Here is a 19,831-nt window from a genome sequence, read left to right as displayed (position 1 = left end):
TGAAACGTCAGGAGAGAATACTTCTAGAACATGGCCAGACAGCCCGGAAAACATACAACAACCCTGTGATCCTGGCCATGAAAGCCTTCGACAACACAAAGATTTCAGTTCTCAATATGAAACACTGGAATAAGGTTACAAAGGCAACAAAAGGCAGCTCAGTGGGAATGGGGAACACACACTGAACACAGCTGTGACAAATTAAATTAAAAAACACTAATAATGAATGCAATTACTAGCAAATGGTGGATGTAAAATAGACACAGTTAGCACTGAGCAGGAAAGATATTTAGAATGGAAGGAGGAGGGTTGGCCTTTAGTTTCAGGACCATGGACAGCAAACAGAAGGACTATAAGCGGTCCTTTCTAGATTGGAATTCCCGCTCTTCCTAATCTTGGATTCTCTCTTAATGTTTAGGCCAGGGGTCCTCAAACTTTTAAAGCAGAGGGCCGGTCCACAATCCTTCAGACTGTTGAGGGGCCGAATTATCATTTGGAGAAAAAAACCGAACAAATTCCTATGCACACTGCACATGTCTTATTTGTAGTGCAAAAAACAACAATAACAATGAAAGAACAATACAATATTTAAAAATGAAAATAATTCTAACCAACATAAACCTATCAGGATTTCAATAGGAAGTGTGAGCCTGCTTCTGGCCAATGAGATAGTCAGGTTAATTAGGATTGTTGTTGTTGTGTGTCTTCAAGTCATTTCAGACTTTGGGCGAGCCGAAGTCCAAAATTATTTATTTATTTATTTACTACATTTATTTACTACATTTATATCCCACTGTTCTCACCCCGGAGGGAACTCAGAGCAGCTGTAATACATACAATATATTATATCATTAGCATAGCACAATATTAGCATTATACTATATTGAACTATACCACTATACTGTAATATTATATGTAATATATAACATATAATTAATATTATTATATGGCATTATTGTTAGTATTATATTGTATAAAATGATAATATTATTATCAATATTACATGTATATACAATATATTATATTATTAAAACTGATATAAAAATATTATATTATAAATGAGGGCGGGGGCCAGGTAAATTACCTTGGAGGGCCACATCCGGCCCCCGAGCCTTAGTTTGGGGACCCCTGGTTTAGGCGAATCCATTGCTCCGTGTTGTAGTCCCTAAAGTAAAGCAGCAGCTATCACATATACAAGTCGAATCACCCAATCTGTATGGAAAAAGTCACACGAGAAAGGACAAAGACCCACCCCGAGGAAAAGTGTTCTTGCCATACTTCAAGGGAACCACTGGCCACAAAGGGAAGCTGATGAAGAAACACAACCTACAAACTATCTACAGACCCACGAAGAAAATAAAGAACAGCACTCAGAAAACAGGGGAATTCCAGGCTGGAAACAATCAGGGCCAGCTAACACCTCCCAACAAAGGATTCCCCCAGGCAGGAAGCAGCCAGGTGTTGAATCTGCAAGGCTATTCAATGCTAATTAAGGTGGCCAGAGTCACCATTCACTCTATGGAGCCCCTGATGGCATAGTGGGTTAAAGCCTTGTGACTTGAAGGTTGACTTGAAGCAAAGGCTGAGTTTGTGCAAAATAAATAAATAAATAAATAAAATTCCAGCAATGTTATTCTTTTATCATTTGGAGGCATGGCCTGATGCTCCAAAGGGCGGGATATAAATGTATTAAATAAATAAATAAATAAATAAATAAATAATTTTCCTACTTTTTCTTGTGTGCAAGGCAAAGGCTGAGTTTGTGCAAAATAAATAAATAAATAAATAAAATTCCAGCAATGTTTTCTTTTATCATTTGGAGGCATGGCCTGATGCTCCAAAGGGCGGGATATAAATGTATTAAATAATACCTTGTTTCCCCAAAAATAAGACAGTGTCGTATATTAATTTTTGCTCCCAAAGAGGCGCTAGGTCTTATTTTCAGGGGATGTCTTATTTTTCCACAAAGAAAAATTCACGTTTATGGTTGAATGTTTAAAAAATGAAAATTTATTATCTACTGTACAGTAGTTGTCATCACAAACCAGCATAACCAAACTGTGAATCCTTTCAAGAATTTCTATATTATATTTTATTGCTATACTGTTTTTAAATTACTGTTTTAAATTTCTGTTCATATGTAAATTTATGTTGTTGTTGGGCTTGTCCCTGTGTAAGCTGCCCTGAGTCCCTTCTGGGAGATGGAGGTGGGATACAAGAATAAAGTTATTATATTATTATTATTATTATTATTTCTTGTTCCTACCTTTATTTCCATGTACAACAATCCTGCATGCTTCCAAACAAAAACTTTGCTAGGTCTTACTTTCAGGAGAGGCCTTATATTTAGCAACTAGCTGTGCCCGGCCACGCGTTGCTGTGGCAAAGTATGGTGGTATGGGAAATAAAGTATTGAAGAATTGGTGGTAGTTAAGGTAAAGGGTAAAGGTTTTCTCCTGACATTAAGTCCAGTTGTGTCCGACTGCACACTGAAGTGGATTATATGGCAGTGTGGAGTCAAGATAATCCAGTTCAAAGCAGATAATATGAGATTATAAATGGATTATATAGCTGTGTGGAAGGGCCCTTGAGTCTACACTGCCATATAATCCAGTTCAAATCAGATAATCTGTATTTTATAGGCAGTGTGGAAGAGGCCTAAGTGAGGCCTAACTCTTCCTGTCCCCTGGGCTGCGTGGGTTGCTAGGAGACCAAGTGGGCGGAGCTTAGCCTTCTAACTGGCAGCAATTGGATAAAAACAATTATTCCTCTCCCTCTAATTAGGACTTTATTTTTCTTTTGTTTTTTGTTGTATGAACATAGAGGCATGGATGAGGGGTTGTGCTGCCAAGTTTAGTGTTTCTGGGATGTGTAGTTTTGTTGTTTTGTCCTAGGCCGAAATTTCATTACCTTTTTATATAGATAGATTCAGCAAAACCTCTACTAGGTCTTATTTTTCTGGGGATGTGTTATTTTCAGGGAAACAGGGTAAATAAATAAATAAATAAATAAATTTCCTACTTTTTCTTGTGTGCAAGGCAAAGGCCGAGTTTGTGCAAAATAAATAAATAAATAAAATTCCAGCAATGTTTTTCTTTTATCATTTGGAGGCATGGCCTGATGCTCCGGCACATGCCACGGAAGTTCTCCGATTGCCACCTGGTGGTGCCCAGCCTGCTCAACAGTGAGTAAGGAGTAGAAGCCATGCCCTAGGAGATGTTCCACAGGGAGAAAAAGACACACACACACACACACACACACAGCATGCATTGCATCTTTTGGCAGCCGTGCTTGGCAACCGACCTTGGGCTGTCCTTGCAGGGAACGCCAAGGCTGGCTGGGCCTGGAGCCCCCTCGACAAGGAAAGCAATTCAGCAGGAAAAGAAAAATAGGAGCGGAGTCACTCGGCACCCATCATGGGAAGCAAAGCTAACGGGAACAGGCAGGTGGGCACCACTGCAGGCCTGCCTATGGGTATGGCATGAGCGAGAGGGATGGAGAAGGGCTGATTCAAAAAAAGGCAGGGAGAGGGGGAAAGAGAATAAACAAAGGGAAGCTGGAGGGGAGGAGAGGGAGGAGAGAGGCAAGGCAGCCAAAGGAGCAGTCTGCGGAAAGAAATATTGAAGCTGATGAACTGACGGAGCAGGGAGAGACCATTCCAGCCTGTGGATAGTTTAGTACAGTAGCAAAGGACATGGTTTTATTTATTACCCTTATTTATTACCCTTCTTCCGTCTAAAGAGCTCAAAGCAGGATATGTCACCCTTTCTCCCCAGCCCACCTATGTTAAATTTAAAGCAACCATGTGGTGACAATAGCATCCATTTAAATGAAAGGATGAATTCATTCCAGGTTTGAGTCTGATAGGAGGAACCCAAAATGCTGAATCATACAAATATGAGGGTTGGATGAAAAGTAAGGCCTCCACCTTTGTAGGTTAAAAGGTAAAGGTTTCCCCTGATGTTTCTCTCCATTTCTAAACCGAAGAGCCGGCATTGTCCATAGACATCTCCAGGTCATGTAGCCGGCATGACTGCATGGAGCACCATTGCCTTCCCACCGGAGCGGTACCTATTGATCTACTCACATTTGCATGTTTTCGAACTGCTAGGTTGGCAGGAGCTAGGGCTAACAGTGGGCGCTCATTCCATTCCCGGGATTTGAACCTGGGACCTTTTGGTCCATCTTCGTAACTCCTCAACAAATGGCAGTCCTGGTCTGCGGCAGGTCCTGGCTTGTTCAGTAGACTCCCTTCTACAGTTAGTTCCATTTGGCGGGAAGCCTTAGCATTGAATGGCTGTGTTGTTAAAGAGCAAAGTATGGAACCCTGCGCAGACGGGGAAGCCTTAGCATTGAACTGTTGTGTTGTTAAAGTGCGAAGCATGGAACCCTGCGCAGACGGGGAAGCCTTAGCATTGAATGGTTGTGTTGTTAAAGTGCGAAGCATGGAACCCTGCGCAGACGGGGAAGCCTTAGCATTTGAATGGTTGTGTTGTTAAAGTGCGAAGCATGGAACCCTGCGCAGACGGGGAAGCCTTAGCATTGAATGGTTGTGTTGTTAAAGTGCGAAGCATGGAACCCTGCGCAGACGGGGAAGCCTTAGCATTGAACGGTTGTGTTGTTAAAGTGCGAAGCATGAAACCCTGTGCAGACGGAGAAGCCTTAGCATTGAATGGTTGTGTTGTTAAAGAGCGAAGTATGGAACCCTGTGCAGACGGGGAAGCCTTAGCATTGAATGGTTGTGTTGTTGAAATGCAAAGTATGGAACCCTGCACAGATGGGGAAGCCTCAGCATTGAACGGTTGTGAAGTATGGAACCCTGTGCAAATGGTCAGTCAATGCAACTTAAGCAACGTGCAGTCACTGAATTCTTGAGAGAAGAAGGTATCGCCCCAAAGGAGATTCATCAGAGAATGCAAGTTGTTTGTGGTGATTGTGTTGATGTGAGTCCTATGCATTGCTGGGTGAGCAAGATTAAAGATGTTGAGGTGGGAATGTCTGAAGAGTTGGACGTTCTGTGACAGCAACCACCAAGTTTCACAAGCAAAAGATGGACAGATTGATTCAGGACGATCGCCGTATCACTCAGAGAGAAATTTCAAGCATAATGGGCATTTCACAAGAATGTGTGGGTCACATTATTGCTTTGCTTGGCTATCGGAAGACCTGTGCACGATGGGGACTGTGAGATGCTGGTTGCGGAAACAGAGTGTCAACTTCTTCTGTGACGGCTTCAGAAAACTTGTTCATCGTTGGCAGAAATGTATCCAATTGTCTGGTGATGATGTGGAAAAGTGAATAGTGGTAGTTAAAGAGCACATTCTAAGGATTGTTTCTGTGTTGGATTGATTAAAATATTCCCACCCAAACTGAAGTAACGAAGGTGGAGGCATTACTTTTCATTCAACCCTCGTATTATCCTTCAACTCTAGCTGTTTTGGCTAGGGCTGTTGGGAGTTGCAGCCACGTGCAAATGATCACCCATTCTCCATTCCTGCCATGGAAGTTGTTCTACAAGGGAAACTGTTCACCGTCTCCATGAAAAATTCAGTCTATATTATTGGTGGAGGAAGGGCATTATGTAGTGGTGCCCTTCCAATTTTTCTGCCTTAACACATCCTCTGTTCTTATGCTACAACGGGAGCACGATTTGGAGGCAATTCCCTACTGGGGATGAGATTCTGGCCCATAATATGAGTTGGGCTGAGCGAGAACATAAAAGACCCTTCCAGAATCACAAAAAGATGTTTGTGCTTATGGACTGCAAACGACTCACGGTAGCAGTTTCCGAAAATTTGCTCTTTTGAACTTCAGTGGCCCTGAACTGTTCAGGCATGGTTCCTCAGGGTGTTCAACTTGGAACACTGTGTCCAGTTCCGAGCACCACAGTTCAAGAAGGATGTCGACAAGCTGGAACATCTCCAGAGAAGGGCAACCAAGATGTTCAAAATACTCTCAAGACGAATGATTGAGGAGGCTGGGCATGTTTAGTTTGGAGACAAGTAGACATAGAGGTGATGTGATAGTCATAATATCAGAACGGAGTGAGCTTGTGTTTGGCAGAATCACAAAATCACTTAGTTAGAAGAAACTAAAAGGGCTGTTGAAGGCTTTCATGGCTTTCATGGCCAGAATCACTGGGTTGCTGTGAGTTTTCCGGGCTGTATAGCCACGTTCCAGAAGTATTCTCTCCTGATGTTTTACCCACATCTATGGCAGGCACCCTCACAACCTTTGAGGATGCCTGCCATAGATGTGGGCGAAATGTCAGGAGAGAATACCGTATAGACTCGAGTATAAGCCGACCCGAATATAAGCTGAGGCACCTAATTTTACCACAAAAAAACTGACTCCAGTATAAGCCAAGGGTGGTAAATTTCAGAAATAAAAATAGATACCAATAAAATTACATTAATTAAGGCATCGGTAGGTTAAATGTTTTTGAATATTTACATCAAGATCAAATTTAAGATAAGACTGTCCAACTCTGATCAAATCATTATTCTCATCTTCTTCAATGTACATGTGCTTATGTAACCTTTTAATAATAATAGAGTAAAATAAGAAATGTAATAATAATAATAATAATAATAATAATAATAATAATAAATACAGGAAAATAATACATGTAATAATAAATAGAGTAAAATAATAAATGCAATAATAATAATAATAATAAGATCAGAGTGAAATAATAAATGTAATCATAATAATAATAATAATAATAGAGTAAATAAAATACATGTGCTTATGTATCCTTTTAATAATAATAGAGTAAAGTAATACATGAAATAATAATAATAATAATATAGGAAAATAATACATGTAATAAAATGCAATGATAATAATATCACAGTGAAATAATAAATGTATTATTATTAATAATAATAAAAATAGAGTAAAATAAGTGCAATTGTAGCCACAACAATAGAGAAAAATAATAAATATATACCAATAATAATAGAGAAAAATAATAAATGTACCATATATTCTCGAGTATAAGCTGACCCAAATATAACCAACCAGGACCCTCACCCGAGTATAAGCCAAGGGGGGCTTTTTCAGTCTTAAAAAGAGGGCTTACTTTACTCTATTTTTATTATTATTAATAATACTTCTGGAACATGGCCATACAGCCCGGAAAACATACAACAACCCTCTTCCTCAAAACATTTATAAAACAGCATATGTTATCTGACCCAAGTACCTTACCAATCTTAATCTTCTACCGTTATAGGAGCATTCAACATCTATCTCTGACTGTTTTAGATAAACAGTTTTACCATCCTTGTGGAAGGCTTCTCTCATGTCCCCACATGGAGCTGGAGCTAACAGAGGGAGCTCATCCGCACTCTCCCCGGGTTGGATTCGAACCTGGCAGCCTTCAGGTCAGCAACCCAACCTTCAAGTCGCAAGGCTTTAACCCACTACACCACCGGTGGCATCTCCTGGGCAACGTCCTTGCAGACAGCCCATTCTCTCACACCAGAAGCGACTTGCAGTTTCTCAAGTCGCTCCTGACATGAAAAAAAAGATAAACAGTAGATTTTGTTTCTCTAAGGATTCATCTTTCTTTACCAACAGCATTTGTTGCCTTTTCTATAACGAAGAATATCTGTGGAACACCTTTTGAATATCTGCATTATCAGCAATTATCTCTTTCCCCTCTTGTATCTTTATTTCTCTCTCTCTCTCTGTTTCTTTTTATAACTTAAACGCCAACAATCTCCCTGGCATATTTGCAAATTCAACGTTCTTTGGCTTTTGCATAATGCATTTTTTTTTCTCTCGATCTCAAGTCACAGTTAGCACTGATAGCCGTCTCTGTAAAATTTTAATATATGATTCATCACAGCCATTTTTTGAAGGAGATTTCTCTAATTATTCTACCAGATGCATCTTGTATATATTTTGGCATAATGAGACACAGGCGGTATTTATATTTTGAGATACTGAAACCCCATCTGATAATTTCAACTCGGTCTTTTCATTCACAATTTTTTTCGAATATATGACTTCCAGTGCTAACTTCATTATTTGGATTTAAAGAGATTGATGATGCACATAAATTTTTGCTTATCTTGCAGAATGAAGACAGCTTGACGCCACTTTAAATGGCGTGTCTAAATGTCATGGAAACACGGGAGTTGTGGTTTTACAAGGTCGTGAGCCTTCTCTGCCAAACTACAACTCCTATTCCAACAAAAGAAAATGACAAGCAATCTCACAATTGTGTGTCTCTATGGCAAGGACATCCTCTTGCATCTGCCCTCCAAGGTTTCGTGAGCAAGCATGCAAATAACCTGACCGGAGGCTGCTTGGTTTAAATATAGGCAGTGCCAGGAGGGCATCCGGCGTGGCACATGGAGAAGAGACAAACACAGAGATGGAAACACCCCTCGAAAACACCGCGAGTTTGCTTCTGAATTCTTCTGGAGTGGCCACATGCTCATATGCTCAATGCTTCTTGGCTTGATGACAATTAGGGGAGACAATGTCAGCCAATTTGTCATCAGGTGGATTGCAGGCCTCTCTAATGCTATATATTCAACGTTCTCATAGGTGCAATCTGCACTGATTCTGGTAGAATAGAATCCCACTTACACGACTTCCGCTAATTATAATATTATAATGGAATACAATATTATACTACTAATAATGCAATATAATTATATTAATTATATATTATATATTAAATGTAATATTACTAATAATATTACCATATAATGATATAGTACAATATAGTAATTTAATGCTTATATTGTGCTATGCTAATAATATATTGTATGTTCATTTGATTTGTAAGCCGCTCTGAGTCCCCTTTGGGGTGAGAAGAGAGGGATATAAATGTAGTAAATATTACTATTTACTATAAAATTATTACTAATAATATTACCATATAATGATATAGTACAATATAGTAATTTAATGCTTATATTGTGCTATGCTAATAATATATTGTATGTTCATTTGATTTGTAACCTGCTCTGAGTTCTCACCGCGGGGTAAGAAGAGCGGGATATAAATGTAGTAAATATTACTATTTACTATAAAATTATTACTAATAATATTACCATATAATGATATAGTACAATATAGTAATTTAATGTTCATATTGCGTTATGCTAATAATATATTGTATGTTCATTTGATTTGTAAGCCGCTCTGAGTCCTCTTCGGGGTAAGAAGAGCAGGATATAAATGTAGTAAATAAATATTACTAATAATATTACCATATAATGATGTAGTACAATATAGTAATTTAATGCTTTAACAACACAACCGTTCAATGCTAAGGCTTCCCCATCTGCACAGGGTTCCACACTTCGCACTTTAACAACACAACCGTTCAATGCTAAGGCTTCCCCATCTGCACAGGGTTCCATACTTCGCACTTTAACAACACAACTGTTCAATGCTAAGGCTTCCCCATCTGCGCAGGGTTCCACACTTCGTACTTTAACAACACAACCGTTCAATGCTAAGGCTTCCCCATCTGCGCAGGGTTCCATACTTCGCACTTTAACAACACAACCGTTCAATGCTCAGGCTTCCCCGTCTGTGCCGGGCTCCATACTTTGCACTTTAACAACACAACCGTTCAATGCTCAGGCTTCCCATCAAATGGAACTGATCTTTGTAGGTTCGACCTATTTGCCGACTTAGCATAGACCCACAGGTATGCCTTCTCAGTATTATACTTAGCACTTTAATGCCTTCATCAGTTGGGCAACTACCCCTCCCTGATGACTCTGACATATTTTGCACTTTGGCCCAGATCTGTGATTTTAACTCATGTTTTTAACACCTTATTTTGTATGTTGACCTTTTATGACTGTTCAATGCTAAGGCTTCCTTCCAAATGGAACTGTAGAGGAGAGTCTACTGAACGAGTGAGTACCTGCCACAGACCAGGACTGCCATCTGTTGAGGATTATGAAGGTGGAGGCATTACTTTTCATTCAACCCTCGTAATATGAAATATTTTGTGGTGGCTTAGTCTTTTTTGGGCAACTAAGTCCCACCAGCCTTACAAGAGACCGGCTTCTGATCTGAAGTTGGAATTGCTACTGTGGTTCAAATGCCCACTGGCTCCACTGGCTAGGAAATTCTTGGGAGTTGTAGTTGAGTGACCAGGGTGAGTGTAGGATTAGGTCTACTCATTGCTGAAGGGAAAACTAAATCCTTTAGGCATATCATAGGCCGGGCTAGAGCACAGGAAGAAAGGAAGCATGTACAAATGATCTCTCAGTCACTTGCATTCCAACTTTCCTGCTGTGTCATTGAGAAACTGCACACTTTGAGGAGCATCAAATGTGTTTGAGTCTAAATCCATCAGCCGGCCGGGGCCCTGTTTCCATGGCAACAGGGCTAGGTGACAGCTACCCCGGCCGTGACAATCGCCATCGCCTTCTTTTGCACAACCGCCACCCAAGAGTCAGTGGGCTGAAATGTCTGCCACAGCTGCCTGTGTGAGAGCTAATGGAGGCTTCTCCATCATCGCCAAGCCATCTCTACAACAACTAGCCATGTTTGGTCGCTACAACCATCTGCTTTCCAGACTCCTCCTCTCCCCCCCCCCCCACACACACACACACAAACCCAGACAACATGTAGCCGGGAGCGAGTGGGTGGGTGGTCTCAGCCCAAGTGACGGTGCGTGTGGGTGTTGTTGTTGTGCGTCTACATGGGAAAAGAAAACTTGGAGAGACTTCTTGACGTAAGCGAGAACCATTTGGCACTCCTCGTGAGACGAAGGGCGTGTTCGTGGAGGGGTTATGTAAACTGAAACTGTCTGGTTGCTGTCGGGATACTAAAACACATTGCCGTCGGGGCCTTACACACACACACACAAAAGGCAAACAGAGAAGGGTTAGATTTGCACAGGGATGGAGTGACAAGGTTTAAGGCACATTACCTATATGCAAACAGCCCTGAATCTGCAAAGCTGGCAGGAGCCAAGGCTCCAGTGTTTGTAATCCATGAATAGAGCCTCAAACAGAAAAGCATCTTAGTTTTGGCCTCCCAGAATCTCATTTTTATCCCTGCTGCTACCATCCCAGTATATGTCACTGCTCCAGAACTGGTTCTGAAAGAGTAGCGGAAGTTCTCTGGGATTTCAGAGAACGCTCTTTCTCAGCCTACTAAGAAAAAACAGAGTCTGGACCTAGGGCTTTCTCCCTCCAAAACAGATGCTCTGGTGCTCTAGATCCTCTCTAATTGCAAGCTGCATTATAACCTCTAGATCAGGGGTCCCCAAACTTTTTAAGCAGAGGGTCAGTCCACAATCCTTCAGACTGTTGAGGGGCCGAATTATCATTTGAAAAAACAAAAAACAAATTCCTTTGCATACTGCACATGTCTTATTTGTAGTGCAACAACAACAACAATGAAAGAACAATACAATATTTAAAAATGAAAACAATTTTTACCAACATAAACCTCTTAGGATTTCAATGGAAAGGGTGGGCCTGCTAATGGCCAATGAGATAGCCAAGTTAATTAGGATTGTTGTTGTTGTTGTTGTTGTTGTTGTTGTTGTTGTTGTGTGCCTTCAGGTCATGTCAGCCGAGCCTAAGTCTAAAATTAATTATTTATTTACTGCATTTATTTACTACATTTATATCCCACCCTTCTCACCCCGAAGGGGACTCAGAGCAGCCGTATGTACATACAATATATTATATTATTAGCATAACACAATATTAGCACTATATATTACTATATTGAACTACACCACTATACTATTATACAATATGTAATATATATATATACAGTAGAGTCTCACTTATCCAAGCTAAATGGGCCGGCAGAAGCTTGGATAAGCGAATAACTTGGATAATAAGAAGGGATTAAGGAAAAGCCTATTAAACATCAAATTAGGTTATGATTTTACAAATTAAGCACCAAAACATCCTGTTATACAGCAAATTGGACAGAAAAGGTAGTTCAATACGCAGTAATGTATTTACGAATTTAGCATCAAAATATCATGATATATTCAAAACATTGACTACAAAAATGGCTTGGATTATCCAGAGGCTTGGATAAGCGAGGCTTGGATTAGTGAGACTCTACTGTAACATATAATTAATATTATTATATGGTACAGTATTACTATTAGTATTATATTGTATAGCATAAGATTATTATTAATATTATATGTATATACAATATATTATTAAAACTGATGTAAAAATATTATATTATAAAACTGAGGGCGGGGGCCAGGTAAATGACCTTGGAGGGCCGCATCCGGCCCCCGGGCCTTAGTTTGGGGACCCCTGCTCTAGATCATCTCTATGAGGGTTGAATGAAAAGTAATGCCTCCACCTTCGTAATTCCTCAACAGATGGCAGTCCTAGTATGCAGCAGGCCCTAGCTTGTTCAGTAGACTCTCCTCTACAGTTAATAATAATAATAATAATAATAATAATAATAATAATAATAATAACTTTATTCTTATACCCCGCCCCATCTCCCCGAAGGGACTCGGGGTGGCTTACATGGGGCCATGCCCAAACACCACAATATAAAAGCAAACAAAACAATAAAGCAAATCACTCAACAATAAAAACAACAATATCGATAAAAACAGTCATAAAAGGTCAACATACAAAATAAGGTGTTAAAAACATGAGTTAAAATCACAGATCTGGGCCAAAGTGCAAAATATGTCAGAGTCATCAGGGAGGGGTAGTTGCCCAACTGATGAAGGCATTAAAGTGCTAAGTATAATACTGAGAAGGCATACCTGTGGGTCTATGCTAAGTCGGCAAATAGGTCGAACCTACAAAGATCAGTTCCATTTGATGGGAAGCCTGAGCATTGAACGGTTGTGTTGTTAAAGTGTGAAGTATGGAACCCTGCCAGATGGAGAAGCCTTAGCATTGAACGGTTGTGTTGTTAAAGTGCAAAGTATGGAGCCCGGCACAGACGGGGAAGCCTGAGCATTGAACGGTTGTGTTGTTAAAATGTGAAGTATGGAACCCTGTGCAGATGGGGAAGCCTTAGCATTGAATGGTTGTGTTGTTAAAGTGCAAAGTATGGAGCCCGGAACAGACGGGGAAGCCTTAGCATTGAACGGTTGTGTTGTTAAAGTGTGAAGTATGGAACCCTGCCAGACGGAGAAGCCTTAGCATTGAACGGTTGTGTTGTTAAAGTGCAAAGTATGGAGCCCGGCACAGACGGGGAAGCCTGAGCATTGAACGGTTGTGTTGTTAAAGTGCAAAGTATGGAACCCTGCGCAGACAGGGAAGCCTTAGCATTGAACGGTTGTGTTGTTAAAGTGCCAAATATGGAACCCTGCGCAGACGGTCGGTCAATGCAACTTAAGCAACGTGCAATTCTTGACAGCAGAAGGTGTCACCGCAAAGGAGATTCAGGAGAGAATGCAAGCTGTTTGTGGTGATTGTGTTGATGTGAGTACTGTGTGTCATTGGGCGAGTAAGTTTAAAGATGTTGAGGTGGGAACATCTGACTTGCGTGACAAACAAAGAGTTGGACGTCCTGTGACAGCAACCACTGAATTTTACAAGCAAAAGTTTGACAGATTGATTCAGGACGATTGTTGTATCCCTCAGAGAGAAATTTCAAGCATCATTGACATTTCACAAGAATGAGTGGGTCACATTATTGCTTTGCTTGGCTATCGGAAGATCTGTGCATGATGGGTCTTGTGAGACACTGGTTGTGGAAACCGAGTGTCGACTTCTTCCATGACGGCTTCAGAAAACATGTTCATTGTTGGCAGAAATGTATCCAATTGTCTGGTGATTGTGTGGAAAAGTGAAAAGTGATTGTTAAAGAGTACATTCTAAGGGTTATTTCTGTGTTGGATTTATTAAAATATTCCCATCCAAACCCAAGTAATGAAGGTGGAGGAATTACTTTTCATTCAACCCTCGTATTATTCTATGATTCTATGATCAATGTGGATAATATTGAACTTTTAAGTGTTTTGGTTTTGGGAGTTCTGGAAAAAAGGATGCTCAACCTATATTGTACTAGGGATTTTTATTCCAAGAATTGCATTATAAAATTCAGAGTCTGAGGTATAACCATGTTGCTATTTTCATAGCAGTCTGTTGGAGTCTGAATTAGATCAAAAAGGTAGACCAGACAAAGTTCTCCAGCAGATTTTATCTCTGAACATGAGAACAAAAGCATACCTTTCAGCATTTCAAAGATGGAAATTGCGGCAGATGCGGCTTAAACAAGCTCAGAGTGTGGTCAGAATGGCAAAGGTTGTTAAGAAGGGAGGAACACACAAGCGGAGAGTGCTGGACATAGTTTGCTTTTGCCCGAACCTTCTGGAAAGTCACAAGTCTGCACTCTCCTCTTCCCATGTGAAAATGAAAAATCATACCGTAAATAAACACAGATTTTTTACTTGAAAGAAAACCTCTCTAGGAATTTCTAGGTCTTCTAGCACATTTCTGTGGTTCATTGACAGGATCTCACTTTGTATTTTTCATAGGGAAAAACAGAACTTGCAAAAAAGTTACTTTCGGGCAGTATGTCTCAGAATCCCTAGTTTTTCCAACCTCTGAGGATGCCTGCCACAGATGTGGGTGAAACATCAGGAGAGAATACTTCTGGAACATAGCCATACAGCCTGGAAAACACACAACAACCCTGATCTAATTGTGTACATACTGTAGTATATGGAAATAAGGTACCGTATATACTCGAGTATAAGCCATCCCAAATATAAGCTGAGGCACCTAATTTTACCACAAAAAACTGGGAAAACATTGACTCCAGTATAAGCCGAGATACCAATAAAATTACATTAATTGAGGCATCAGTAGTTTCAATGTTTTTGAATCTTTATGTCAAACTAATTTAAGATATGACTATTCAACTCTGATTAAATCATTATTTTCGTCTTCTTCAATGTAAATGTGCTTATGTATCCTTTTAATAATCATAGAGTGAAATAATAAATGTAATAATAATAATAAATGCCATGCCAAAAGATCTCAGTCGGCATTTGGAAACAACAGACATTGACAAAATTACGATCTGCCAGCTGCAAAAGGCCACCCTACTGGGATCTGCGCGCATCATCCGAAAATACATCACACAGTCCTAGACACTTGGGAAGTGTTCGACTTGTGATTTTGTGATACGAAATCCAGCATATCTATCTTGTTTGCTGTGTCATAATAAAATAAATGCAGTAAAATAATAAATGTAATAATAAATAGAGTAAAATATTAAATGTATTAATAATAAAAATAAAGTAAAATAAATGTAAGAGTAACAACAATAGAGTAAGATAATAAATGTAATAATAAATAGAGTAAAATAATAAATGTATTAATAATAATAAAAATAGAGTAAAATAAATGCAAAAGTAACAACAATAATAGAGTAAAATAATAAATGTAATAATAATAATAAATGGAGTAAAATAATAAATGTAACAATACCAATAATAATAGAGAACAATAATAAATATACCATATATACTTAAGTATAAGCCGACCTGAATATAAGCCCACCAGGACCCTTGCCCGAATATAAGCCGAGGAGGTGTTTTTCCAGTCCTAAAAAGGGGCTGGAAAACTAGGCTTATACTCGAGTATATACAGTATCATAAAATCCAAAACACATCTAATGCAAAGCATTTCCGATTAAGGGATGCTGAACCTGTATTAGGAAACGGGAAACTATGCTCTGCACAAGCAAAGGATTCCAGAAAGAGAGTGAGAGTAAGAATGAGTGCTCTCCCTCAATTACATCACTGGGATCCACCCACTGGCATCCAAGCAGGGAAGCAAGGGACTTTGGAAAAACAGCCCAGGGTCTCCCTTTGCAGTCCGCCCACACCAGCTTCCCCAGTGCTGGATGCCTGCGGCCCTTGTTGGCTTCCTTCCAGAACAGCAGGCACAGTCATAAACAGATAAGTAATAGCTGAATAAATTGTTTGTAGCTAGGGACCAGATTGCCTTTGACCTGCAAGGCATTTGTTTCCTCGTCTAGGACCGATTATGACCACTCCTGCACAGCAACATTCTTCATAGCATGAAAGTGATCCTCACACAAATCTAGACACATAATAGAAGTGAAAATATGTATGTGTATGTGTGGCTGGGGTGTCCACTTCCACAGACAAGCTCCCACTTCCACAAACAGCTATAGCTCCCACTACACAGGAGACACCAATGGCTCTCCCTCCAATGACATTGCAGGTTATAGCGAGCTCCAGTTGTGTCTGAATCTGGGGGTTGGTGCCCATATAATAATAATAATAATAATAATAATAATAATAATAATAATAACAACAACAACAACAACAACAACAACAACAACAACAACAAAAGGCCACCTTGCTGGGATCTGCGCGCATCATCCGAAAATACATCACACAGTCCTAGACACTTGGGAAGTGTTCGACTTGTGATTTTGTGATATGAAATCCAGCATATCTATCTTGTTTGCTGTGTCATAATAAAATAATAATAATAATAATAATTTTATAATAATAATATAATTATTATTATATAATTATAATTATAATAATTTTCCAGGGAGACTCATTGTCCCCTCTGCTTTTCATTATTGCCATGATCCCTCTGTCAACAATCTTACAGAAAGCAAATCTTGGCTATCAAACATCTAAGAAATCTCACAAAATTTTGCATCTGATGTACATGGATGACCTGAAGCTGTATGGAAAAACGGAAACTGAAATCCAGTCTCTGACTAACACTGTCCGAATTTTTAGCACTGATATCAGCATGGAGTTTGGCTTGGACAAATGTTCGACAGTGGCATTGAAGAAGGGAAAAATCATTGAAAGTAAGGGCATAAATATGCCTAATAGCCAAACAATAAAGTGTCACCAGCCAGAGGCCTATAAATATCTGGGCATATTACAGCTGGACAACATCAAGCATGAACATGTGAAGACTGTGGTCAGTAAAGAATACACACAAAGGGTCAGAAAAATTCTCAAAAGCAAGCTCAATGGAGGCAACACCATCAAGGCCATAAACACCTGGGCCATACCTGTCATAAGATATACTGCTGGCATTATAAATTGGTCACAGGTGGAACTAGACAATTTGGACAGAAAAACAAGAAAACTCATGACCATTCATCATTCACTGCACCCTCGTTGTGTTGTTAAAGTGCGAAGTATGGAACCCGGTGCAGACGGAGAAGCCTTAGCATTGACCGTTTGTGTTGTTAAAGTGCGAAGTATGGAACCCTGTGCAGACCGGGAAGACTTAGCATTGAACGGTTGTGTTGTTAAAGTGCAAAGTATGGAACCCTGCGCAGATGGGGAAGCCTTAGCATTGAATGGTTGTGTTGTTAAAGTGTGAAGTATGGAACCCTGCGCAGACGGGGAAGCCTTAGCATTGAACCGTTGTGTTGTTAAAGTGCGAAGTATGGAACCCTGTGCAGACCGGGAAGCCTTAGCATTGAACAGTTGTGTTGTTAAAGTGCGAAGTATGGAACTCTCAGTGCTTTAACACACTTCGCCACCGGGGCTCCTTATAAATAAAGATAGAATTGCCTAAAATAAGCTTACAGTAACAATATTGTCGGTAATTAAATGAGTAAAAAGTTCAGTACTGGTTGCCTAGAGAGACAGCTGTGAATCCGGGTGGGAGGCAGACTACGTTGAATAATCCAGAATGTTGGATAAGTGGATGTTGGATAAGTGAGACACTACTTTTACAACAACCATTCCCCATCTTTGGCTACCGTACCCCTGAGTGGTTCAAGGAACTCAATCCTGGGCTGTGGCGCAGGCTGGAGAGCAAGCCAACTGCAACCAGCTGCAATGAATCACTCTGACCAGGAGGTCATGAGTTCGAGGCCAGCTTGGAGCCTGTGTTTGTCTTGTCTTTGTTCTATGTTAAAAGGCATTGAATGTTTTCCTATATGTGTAATGTGATCCACCCTGAGTCCCCTTCGGGGTGAGAAAGAAGGGCGGAATATAAATGCTGTAAATAAATAAATAAATAAATCCCAGAATCAGAGTGTCTTACCTTCACTGCAAAACTTCCCCTGGAAGCCGGTAAGGCTGCAATCACATTGCACCTCGCTGTTGATGACGGTGCAGATCCCACCATTGACACAAGGATTTTGTTTGGTGCACAGGTACTCCATGTCGCTGCGGATGCCCTGGCTGCCCAAGAGCGCTGGCGGCATGTCTCCCACTTTCAGATTGGCCACGATGCCGCGGAAAGGCATCTCGTACTTGACGGTGCTGAGCGTGAGGGCCGAGAGGCGGACGTCGGGCGGGATGCCGCCCACGAAGAGGTCGCTTTCCACCGTCATGTCGCGCCGCTTGGACTTCACCTCGGCGACCCGGGCCTCGCCGTCCACCACCAGCATGGTCTCTCGGTAGTTGCGCGTCAAGAGCAGCATGTGCCAGCGGTCGTCGTTGACGGGCGTCTCCAGGTGCAGGCTGGCCGGCTCTGCGCAGGAGATGGTGAAGCGCAGGCGGAAGCGCCCCTCCAGGATCAGCAACTCCAAGAAGTCGCAGTTCCCGCCGTCGTCCAGGTAGAGCACCAGCGCCCGGGAGACGTTGGTCTTGAGGCTGAAGCTCAGCTCCCCCAAGGAGCTGGCGTCCCACCGCGCATAGCGTGCCCACTGCCCTGTCGTGCCGCTGAACTCCAAGGCCGCTCCGCCTGCGCCTGGGCTCAGCATCGAGGCCACCAGCAGCGCCAAGGGCACCAGCAAACGCACCGGCTTCGCCATGGCTTCGCCTGGAGGTCAAGGAGGCCTCCCGTCCTCGAGATGCTTTCAAATCCACATGAGACAAAAGAGTAGCGCCGTGGAGAGGGAAGATGGAGAAGAGGTTACAATCTGGTCTGTTTCTCAAACGATGAGGAACCCACAGGGACCGCTGGACATGGGGAGGGGGCTCTCTCAAGCAGAAAAGTCCCAATGTCCGTGGGTCTCAAGGCAGAAAGGTCCTTCCACCTCCCCTGTTCCCCCTCCCCAGGAGCACAGGGCCGCTCTTCTACAGCATCTTCCTCCACCCAAGAGCAGGTCAAGTCAAGCAAAGTCTCTGACCGGTTCCCAAATGTTCACAGGCTCCAATATTCCTCCAAGGACCATATATCTCTCTTGATGCCCGGAGCAGCCGGCCTTCTTCCCTTCCTAAGCTGCCCTGGTTTCAAGTTCAGTCTGGAGTGTACATCATAGAAGGCTCAGGCCTGGAAGAAGAGAAGAGAATAAGAATGAGAGGGAGAAAAAAGAGGAGGAAAGCAGTCAGTTATTTTTTTTAAAAAAAAAAATCAATTATAGTAGAGCATTGAAATTTTTTCCTACAATATGGCAGTGAACAAAAAAACCACTTTATTAGCTCCACCCACACAACAGCCTCCAGAAGAGGGACCAGTTGCACTCTTTCTCTTTCTGAGAGTAAAATAATAAATGTATTAATAATAATAAAAATAGGATAAAATAAATATAAAAGTAACAACAATAATAGAGTAAAATAATAAATGTAGGTTAGGTAAAGGTAAAGGTTTTCCCCTGACGTTAATTCCAGTCATGTTCGACTCTGGGAGTTGGGGCTCATCTCCATTTCTAAGCCAAAGAACTGGCGTTGTCCGTAAACACCTCCAAGGTCATGTGGCCACTGGCATGATTGCATGGAGCGCCGTTACCTTCCCGCCGGAGCGGTACCTATTGATCTACTCACATTTGCATGTTTTCGAACTGCTAGGTTGGCAGGAACTGGGGCTAACAGCGGGCGCTCATTCATAGAGTAAAATAATAAATGTAACAATACCAATAATAATAGAGAAAAATAATAAATATACCGTATATAAGTCGACCTGAATATAAGCCCACCAGG

At 41.1% G+C, this 19,831-nt stretch overlaps 1 protein-coding gene across 2 annotated transcripts in view; it reads right to left on the bottom strand.

Annotated features, from left to right (window-relative positions):
- LOC134294704 (neurexin-2-like) overlaps positions 1-19,203 on the bottom strand; it is an 81,091-nt gene extending 61,888 nt beyond the window's left edge. Inside the window, exon 1 of one of the 2 annotated variants that reach the window (XM_062966305.1) lies at positions 18,009-19,203. In XM_062966305.1, the coding sequence (XP_062822375.1) occupies positions 18,009-18,723 (715 nt within the window). In that variant the 5' untranslated portion in view covers positions 18,724-19,203. The remainder of the gene's footprint in view (positions 1-18,008) is intronic. The other variant, XM_062966306.1, reaches the window with a different exon arrangement.
- Between the last annotated feature and the right edge of the window lie 628 nt (positions 19,204-19,831).

The sequence above is a fragment of the Anolis carolinensis genome, unplaced genomic scaffold, assembly GCF_035594765.1.
Source record: "Anolis carolinensis isolate JA03-04 unplaced genomic scaffold, rAnoCar3.1.pri scaffold_19, whole genome shotgun sequence".
In the NCBI taxonomy this organism is placed as follows: Eukaryota; Metazoa; Chordata; class Lepidosauria; order Squamata; family Dactyloidae; genus Anolis; species Anolis carolinensis.
The sequence above is the reverse complement of the archived record's forward strand: the minus strand, read 5'-3'. Positions and strand labels throughout refer to the sequence as shown.